At 60.4% G+C, this 8151-nt stretch overlaps 1 protein-coding gene across 1 annotated transcript in view; it reads right to left on the minus strand.

The window, feature by feature from the left end:
• Positions 1-278: 278 nt before the first annotated feature.
• The window catches only part of SEC16A (SEC16 homolog A (S. cerevisiae)), a 30186-nt gene continuing 22313 nt past the window's right edge, over positions 279-8151 (minus strand). The window contains exons 23-32 of the mRNA XM_010846957.1: positions 7815-7946; positions 5899-5979; positions 5664-5720; positions 5467-5578; positions 4932-5069; positions 4619-4695; positions 3922-3999; positions 3404-3463; positions 2517-2594; positions 279-1732 (exon numbers count right to left, since the gene is read on the minus strand). Of these exons, the coding sequence (XP_010845259.1) occupies positions 1664-1732; positions 2517-2594; positions 3404-3463; positions 3922-3999; positions 4619-4695; positions 4932-5069; positions 5467-5578; positions 5664-5720; positions 5899-5979; positions 7815-7946 (882 nt within the window). The 3' untranslated portion in view covers positions 279-1663. The remainder of the gene's footprint in view (positions 1733-2516; positions 2595-3403; positions 3464-3921; positions 4000-4618; positions 4696-4931; positions 5070-5466; positions 5579-5663; positions 5721-5898; positions 5980-7814; positions 7947-8151) is intronic.

The raw sequence follows: 8151 nt of genomic DNA on the forward strand, positions 1-8151 counted from the left end.
CCGCCCCCAGCCCCGCCCCTCGTCTCCGTGTTTGACTAGTGAGGACCCTGGGGGACCGGAGCCTAGAAAGCAGAGCGCTACCCTGGTCCCTCTTCACTGCTCTCAGGATGGGTTTTCCCGTTAGGCCCGCCCACCGCCCATCGGAGAGGAGCCCCTTTCTCCGGGGGGTCCCCTAGCGGGCGGGTCTGGTGGAGGGACAGAAAGCAGTGGCCCAGGGAGCCCTAGAAGCCAATCAAACCCAGGTCCCCAAAGGCTTCAATAAACAAAAGGAGACAGCGTGAAAGGCCTTGAGAGCGCAAAATATTTTATTTAACAATTTGCATTTAGGAAAAATAGCAGCTCCCGCCTCAGAGGAAGCTTCTTGAATCAAAACTCACTGGCGGTCAACACAGACAACGGGCAGGTTTCAGCCCGGGGGTCGCAATAGCACTGACCCTGGACACGAGGCCGCCGCCAGTGAGGTCGGCCCCTCCCACAGGGACGCGTCCTGGAAACCGTTCTGCGGGTCCTTCCGAGACGACCCAGTGGACCCAAGGGCCCTGTGCTGACCCCATCCCACCCAAGCCCGACACTTGGATTAAAACCCAACAAACCACGTCCCCCAGCGTTCTACAGAAATTATTTTCTAATGATTTTTATAAATACTTAAATCTTTTCTTTAGTCCCTTTAGACAGAAGAAGAAGAATGTGAAGTTTTGAGAACAGTCGATGAAGCCTTAAAGCTGAGTCCGCCCGGAGGTCATCGTCCTGCGCAGGTTCACAGGCTGAGTCAGCAGGGGAGCCGCTGACAAGTCTGGGGCCAGAAAGGTCGGACTCTGGAGCTTCGGACAAGAAACAGCTGCAAGCCACTTTCTTCAGGATGTTACCAGCTCCCTAAGCGACGCAGCGGTGAGAGGCAGCAGTCAGCTGACAGCACCGCGGGGGCCGGCCACAGGAAGCAGGGCCTGGCGGGTCCAGAGAAAAACCCAAACCAAACCCGGAGTCCCAGCTGTGACGCTGGACCCATCACTCAGAACAGCTCTGTCCCAGCCGGTCCCTCTGACTGTGGGAAGCCTCCCAGTCCTGGTGAGGCCACAGGAGACCACGCAGAGCTGGGCACGTCTTGGCTCCAGGAGATAAAACGCAGGTCAATACCGAGGGCTGCTCTCAAAACCTAACGGAGCTGCTACTAAAGGAAGCCCAGTTTCCTCGGAGACGAAGCACCCTTTCAGGCTCAACAACGTGGAGCAGGGGCTGACCTGACCGCCTCTGGGTGCAGGGCAGGCAGGCAAGCTCCTCTCTGAGTCAAAGGTGCACTGTTTCCTCCTGACATCTGAAAGGACCTCTGGGCTTTATCTGGCAACGATTCACCGTTAGGTTTTGAGAGATGCCTTAGTCACTGAGAAGCAAACTCCTCCTGCAGCCAAGACGCCTCCAGCCTCCCTCAGTGTCACGTCCTCAGGTGCCTGCAAACGCTGGTCCTTAAATCATTCCTTGGGTCAGAGAGCCACTCTTCATCCAGCACCGTGAAGGCGTGGAATTGATGCTGGAACGCTCCACACGTCAGTTCTGAGTCGCTGTGTTCACGCCCACGTGGGGACAGACTGGAGTCGCAGGCCGTTGGCCTGACCTCTGGGCGGAACAGCCATCTCCCGTCCCGGTGCTGCTCCAGGACGCGGCCCTTCTAGCTTAACGCTGGGTACTTCCTCTGGCCAATCCTCCCCGTCCTTGGGCTTCCTGAGGCAGCAGGGGCCTGAAACAACAGGGACAGGACTGAGGTCCACACGCTGGCCCCAGGGGGCCGCGGACCAAGCAGAGCAGATGACGGGTCTCAACAAACAGGTGTGTGCTGTCGTCTCATGCGCAGCCCGGGTCCCTAAGGCAGGGTGGTGGGGTGAGGCCGTGCTCACAGCCGGGTGTCTGAGGAGCCCTGGCCAGAGACAGGGGGAGGCAGGGAGCACCCGGGGAGGCGGGCCTGGAGCACAGGCGTTTACTCTGGGTCCCAGGAAAGCCCTACGCGAAGTCAGAGTCAAGAAGTTTTGTGAAGGCATCAGCAAGGTGAAGATCCAGTAGAGAAGAATCCCCTCAGCTGTGGAGTGGAGACGCAGATGGCGGCTGGGAGCAGGGAGGGCGCAGTCGTGGGGGCCCACCCCGGAGGGAGCCCGAGGCTGGGGACCCCAGGTGGCAAGGGCAGGGTCTGCCTTGGGACGGCCCACGGTCAGGGGAGGTTTTGAATTCCTAAAGCCAAGACCTCCCCGCAGACCCCCTCCTCTACTGCATCCCAAGGCTGCCACCACCTCCCGTCCACTCTCTCCAGGCCAGAGCCTGGGAGGGAGACAAATGAAAGTAAGCATTTCCAGCCTGAAGGTCACCAGCCACCAGGTGAAGAGGGGCCAAAGTTAGCACAGGAGGAGGTCAGCCCCACCCCAGGGCAGCATCAGCAGGAAACGGATGGGGCGCCCAGCCCCCTCCCCCAGGGCCCCCCACGCCCACCCCCAGAGCAGCGGCAGAGCCGGGGAGACAGCGAGGGCACTTACTTGTGCAAACTGAGCAGGGTTGTAGAAGGGCACCGCAGCCCCAGAAGGGGCCCCAGCAGGGGCGAGAGCACCGGGAGCCTGGGGAGCACACAGAGGCTGTCTCACCCTCTGACCAAGCACAGCAGCTTGGTTCGTTTGCAAATACAGACACTGTTTCTGAGGAAGGGTTTATCACACTTTTGAAGACGCCACAGAAGCAGGTCAAAGGCGCTTATTGCAGAACTACATTTAATTATTTAACGGGGCTCAGAAAACAGTAGAACTGGGGCATGCACACGCAGGAGTGGGGGAGGGGAGCAGGAACTGGGGATTGCTCCAGACCTCAGGCGTCCAGCTACAAAATCCAGTGCTCTAGTTCACAAACGAACACGTCCCAGGAAGTCCTTCTGCTGAGCCAAGGGAAAGCTTAGTCCCACAGCGCATGGAAGAAGTGCTCTTTTACTTCCGATCGAGCCTGACCGCAGGACAGCGGCCACCATCTCACCCTGCCTGGCCTAAAACACTTTCTCCTGTTTGATCAGAAAACAGAACCTGTGCCTTCGAAATGAGAGCGTCCTGACCCCAGTTGGCTTCTGATGTGCGCGCGTGCACAAACGCACCCCGCGAAGCTATGCCTGTGACTAGTCCTTTGAAAAACTCAATTCAGAAAGAGCACAGCCACAGAACTTGGCCGTTTGCTATGGGCATCCTGGAGTCAGTCTGACCGTGGATGTGCCTGGATATTCGACACCACCCTCTGAGAACCTCAAAAGAAAGGAGCACGGTGCCCTCAGGCATGTGACGGCTGAGCAGCGACAGGTGGCGTCAGGGGCCGGGGCAGAGTGACTGAGCAGCACAGCGATCTCAGAGGAAAGACAAGCCCCGTGCACAGGGCCAGCCACAGGTACCTGGTTAAAATGCTGGCTCACTTCCCGTGATAACGAGCTCAGTGAACTACAGCGCGAAAGCTACAAAACAGCAAGAACACAGACAGACGAACAGCAGAGTCAGCGCGGCGCCGCGGCTCCAGCCGGCAGCTCGGTCCCAACGAGCTACGCCGCCGCTAGATCAACGTAGCTCGATGGGGAGAAAGCCTGAAGCTCCTGCTCACAGACAGCTTTTACAGGAAATGACCCGTCCAAGAGACGCTCGCCTAGCCCCGGGCCTCGGGTGGCCTGACCTCATGCTGCCCGAGGCACAGGGGGGACCCCGCTGAGGAGCACCTGCAGCCCTCACTCTGGCCCAAGCTCCCCAATGACTGTGCGGACACAAGTGTGCCTTTTTTAAGAAACACAGTGCTGCTCCGGTTCCTCAGTTTCTCAACTGCCCTCTCACCACCCAGTAACATCGTCTTAGAGAAGCCACTCGGATACCGTGGGCCTCCGAGTCCCAGACTCTCCGCAGACGCGCCCCCAGTGGCATTTACCTCTCCTCCCTGGGGACCATCCAGTCCAGATGCTTGGAGTTCAGGTCCAGGGAGCGACGCCACTGCAGGCCCGAACACCTGCCGGGACAGGGGGGAGGCTGCTGCCAGCAAAGCCGGGTGAGCCCGAGGCTCCCACGCAAGGCAGGACCACCCAGGACAGCAGCATGGCCTCCCGGGGCGCATTCTGAGAAGCCCTGCAGGTTCTGCACAGACCTGCTACTCCAACCCGCATCGCATCCTTACTTCCCGGGCACCTGCTGTGTGCCCCATGGCGACGGGCACCGTGACGCCATCCATGTGGCGGCACCCTGAGGCTCAAAGGAGCTGAGTGACCCCATCCCCTGCCCCCCCTTTTTAGCCTTGCCACACGCTTGTGGGATCTTAATTCCCCACCCAGGGACTGAACCCTCGCCCCTACAGGGGAAGTACAGGGTCCTGACCACTGGACCACCAGTTCCCTCCTACCCCCAAACTTTAAACAGCTAACTAATGGAGAACCAGGGCTGAAGTCAAGCTCCATCCAACCTCAGATATCAAACTCTAAATGATTGTATTTCACACACACAAAGAAACCCTCTATACCATTAAAACGTCAGCAGGAGAGTGTTCCCAGAGAACAGTTGCACGTGGCCGCCTCCTGGGGGAGCAGGAGGCTGACTTCCACTGGCCCCCATGCCCTGCTGTGTGCATGGCTCACCTTGGGATCCGAGGCGGGCTCTGGCCTGGCCGGCCCCTCCCTGCTGGCCCCCTCAGTGGATGGCAGCTCCTCTGCATCTGCGGGGAGACGGAGGAGGCCCTTGCTGTCCACAAGGCCCTGGTGCCCAGGGGACTAAGCCCCAGGGGACACATACCGCTTGCCCCCCACGCACACACGCCTGCAGACACCACGGCAGGCCTCGCGCTCTGCGTCCATGGTGCTCTTCTAGAAAGAGGACCAAGGCCAGGGCCCCAGAAGGAGACCTGAGGCCAGCAGGCTGGCAGCGGACAGCCCTGCTGCCCGGGCTGTGTACCTGCGTTTGGGCCCAACAGGTGAGCCGGAATTGGAAGCGGGGCCAGGGGTGCAAAGAGGTCAGTGGGAGCCAGGGCTGGCTCGCTCCGCTGGGGGCCCCCCGGGTTCAAGACGTCCACGTAGCGTGCCCTGGTTCCAGCTGTGACACGGAGAGAAAGCAAGGTCACCCCCATGCCACGGCCCCCAGCTCTGTCCTCTGTGTGTCCAGGGACCATGGGGACCCCACTTCCAGCCCCAGGGAGGCTGGGCTCTGACCAGGAGCCTCTCCCAGGGCCTCCTGCTCAGGTGAGGGTCCCACTTCATGCCAGTATGCCGCCAGGCTGCCTTTCCGACTGATCGGATCCACCCTGCCCAAGACCACTCACTGCTCCGGAGGACGGGCACCCCCACCCCAGACTCATCTTCAGAGAACCAGCCCTCCTCTCGTGGGAGACAAGCCACACCTGACACACGAGTGGTCCCTGCCGGGCTCTGGAGTGTCTACAGGACAAACGGACAACCCAGACCCCCTCTAACTTTCAGCCGGGCCCTGTTACCTGCTTTTCTAGAATACATGTTCACGGTGGGTCTGGGGAGCCCTCCGGGACCAGGGTGGGCAGCTTGTGGAGCCTTGGGAAGGGCAGCTGGAGGCGGAGGTGGAGCCTTCTTCTGCGGAAGGAAAGCCCGCTTGGAGATCCACCACCCCACAGCTCCTGCCCCAGGGAGTGCCTCTCCGCCCGTGGTCCCAGCTCACCTCCTCCTCTGGCTCATTGACGTCCACCCATCGGTTCTTCTTTTCATCCCAGACGATCTGCCGGGGTTGTGAAAGTAAAAAAGAAAACTCAGCAGCAGGAGGTGAGCAGACTCAGGCCCTGAGCGCGAGAGGAGTCGGCCCAGGTTCGCCGAGGACTGAGATGCTCCATGTAGACAGCTGGACGCCCTGCTGCTGCAGAACCCCCGGCTCCCCAGGCCCACCTGGCAGGACTCACCGATTTGTTCTTGTCGTCTGGCAGGTAAGCTTCTGTCCTTTTCTTCACAGGCAGCCAGCGAGAGAACCAGGATTCGCTGCTCTGAACAGAGAAACCACCAGAACAAGCCTGAGGTTGTGGCACTGAGAGAAATGAGCCCGGCACAGCAGGGCCAGCCCGCGCAAGCCCCGGTGTCAGGTTGCAGGTGCCAGGGCCACAGGGACAGGAAGCAGACGCCTGGCTGGAGGCGGGAGGGGCCTCACCGCAGTGGAGGCAGGGCTTCGGTGTGGAAGACAGAGCCCTGGGGACGGTGGTGGTGGCCGCACGACAGAACTGCGCACTTAAAACAGTGGAAGTGACCAACGTGCTGAGTATCTCACCACAGTTACAAAAATCGCAACAGTGACGTGCCTCCTGGAGCCTCTCATGTCCAAATGCCAACAACAGGCAGCCTGAGACCGTCTCCCCCAGCAGTGGTGACAGCCAGCAAGTCCGTGCGGGCTCCTCAGAACAGGCCCTTGCACCCCCAGAATGGGAAAGGTCAGGTGTCAGGGAGGTTGGCCTCATCCTGCATACGCTGCCCATCACGTCCGCCGCAAAGTGCAGCAGCAGCAGCTCCACAGCCCCCACCCCCTCTGAACCCGCGGCCGACTCCGCACTGGGGCGGGCGGCCGCGTCCAGTCACCTGCACGGCTTGTGCACGCTTTGAATTAAACTTGTGTTTACTTGCGATACCAGCCACGGGGGCTTCCCTTGTGGCACAGTGGGTAGGGATCTGCCCGCAAACGTGGGGAACATGGGTTCCATCTCTCATTCGAGAAGATGCCCTGTGCTGCGGAGCAACTAAACCCAGGAGCCCCGACGACGGAGCCTGCGCCCTAGAGCCCAGGAGCCCGAGCACCCTGAAGCCCGTGCTCCACAACAAGAGGAGCCACGGCAGTGAGAAGCCTGTGGCAACAAAGAGCAGCCTCCACCTGCGGCCACCTAGAGAAAGCCTGGGTGCAGCAACCCAGACCCACGACAACCAAAAATAAATAAGTAAAGAAAAAAGATACCCGCCGTGAAAGCCGACTCTGCTGAGCACTAGACTGAGAACAGTGTTCTTCCCAAGCAGCCACCAAAGGGTAAGAGGCCACCCAAGGCTGGAGAAGACGCTCACAACACACATCTGACAGAACCTGCATCCACGTGAGAAGGGCCACCGCCAACCTGAGGGCCCCGTAAAGGACGGGAGAAGACCTGAGCAGCCCTCCACAGACAAGGTCGGGGTGGGCAGACAGGCACTCGGAAAGGCGCCGTGTCACTGCTCATCAGTGTCACCAACCCCGGCACGGTGGCAACCGTCAGGAGGGCAGACAACGCGGCCCCAGGGACGATGCGGCCGGGATCTTGCCTGCTTGGTGCTAGAAGGACCTCCTGGTAAACCAGAGAGGCGGCCTATCCAGCAGGACGTTCTAGAGCTGGACACACAGCTGTCCCGTGATGCTGGGATACACCCTTGGGAAAGAAGTGCGTCCACCACAAGACACAGACAAGAAGACTCACGCGGCTGGATCCCCAATAAACGCAACCTGAGCGACACCGACTCACGTCCGTTCCCGGGGGAAAGGACAGCAGCAGCGTGGCGCACCCACGATGAGGCGCTGCATGGTGAGGGCCACTCCCGCACGCGCGGCCCAGCCTGGGTGGTGGGGGCAGGTCAGTGCTGACATGAGCCTCCGGGCGGCTGCACGGGCCCTGGAGCCGCGGGCCTTGGGGCGGGCAGCGTCCCCCGCTCTGAGCTGGTGGTTCACATGTGGACACAGACAGAGACACACAGCACACACACTTCACTGCACACACGCTGCCCTTCCAGAACACGCTGGGCCCCATCTTCACACACACGATGTCCCCTTGCCTCGGCACCCCACCCCTGCCCGGCTGGGGCTGTGAGTCACCTTCTTCGGCTCCTTGCTCTCCTTCTTGGCGGCCTGGACAGGTCTCTGTGCTTCGGGCGCGGGCGTCAGCGGCGCAGGCAGCTGCAGGGCCTGAGGCGGCGCCTCGGGACCTGGTGAGGTCCTGAAGGAGCCCTGGGGGGACACATGCGAGCACTGAGGATGGGGCGGTTTGAGAGGCAGAACTGTTCAGAAAGATGGTCATCCCCAGGTTGAGACAGTTTTTTCAGTACAGTTAAACTGCCACTTTTATTTTCTCAGGGACAGAATGTTTTAATGGGAAAGCGCACAAGGAGCGTTTCCCAGGACAGCAAAAAGAATTGGCTATCTGTAAGAAGCT

This window comes from Bison bison, unplaced genomic scaffold (genome assembly GCF_000754665.1).
Source record: "Bison bison bison isolate TAMUID 2011002044 unplaced genomic scaffold, Bison_UMD1.0 scf7180017849300, whole genome shotgun sequence".
NCBI lineage: Eukaryota > Metazoa > Chordata > Mammalia > Artiodactyla > Bovidae > Bison > Bison bison.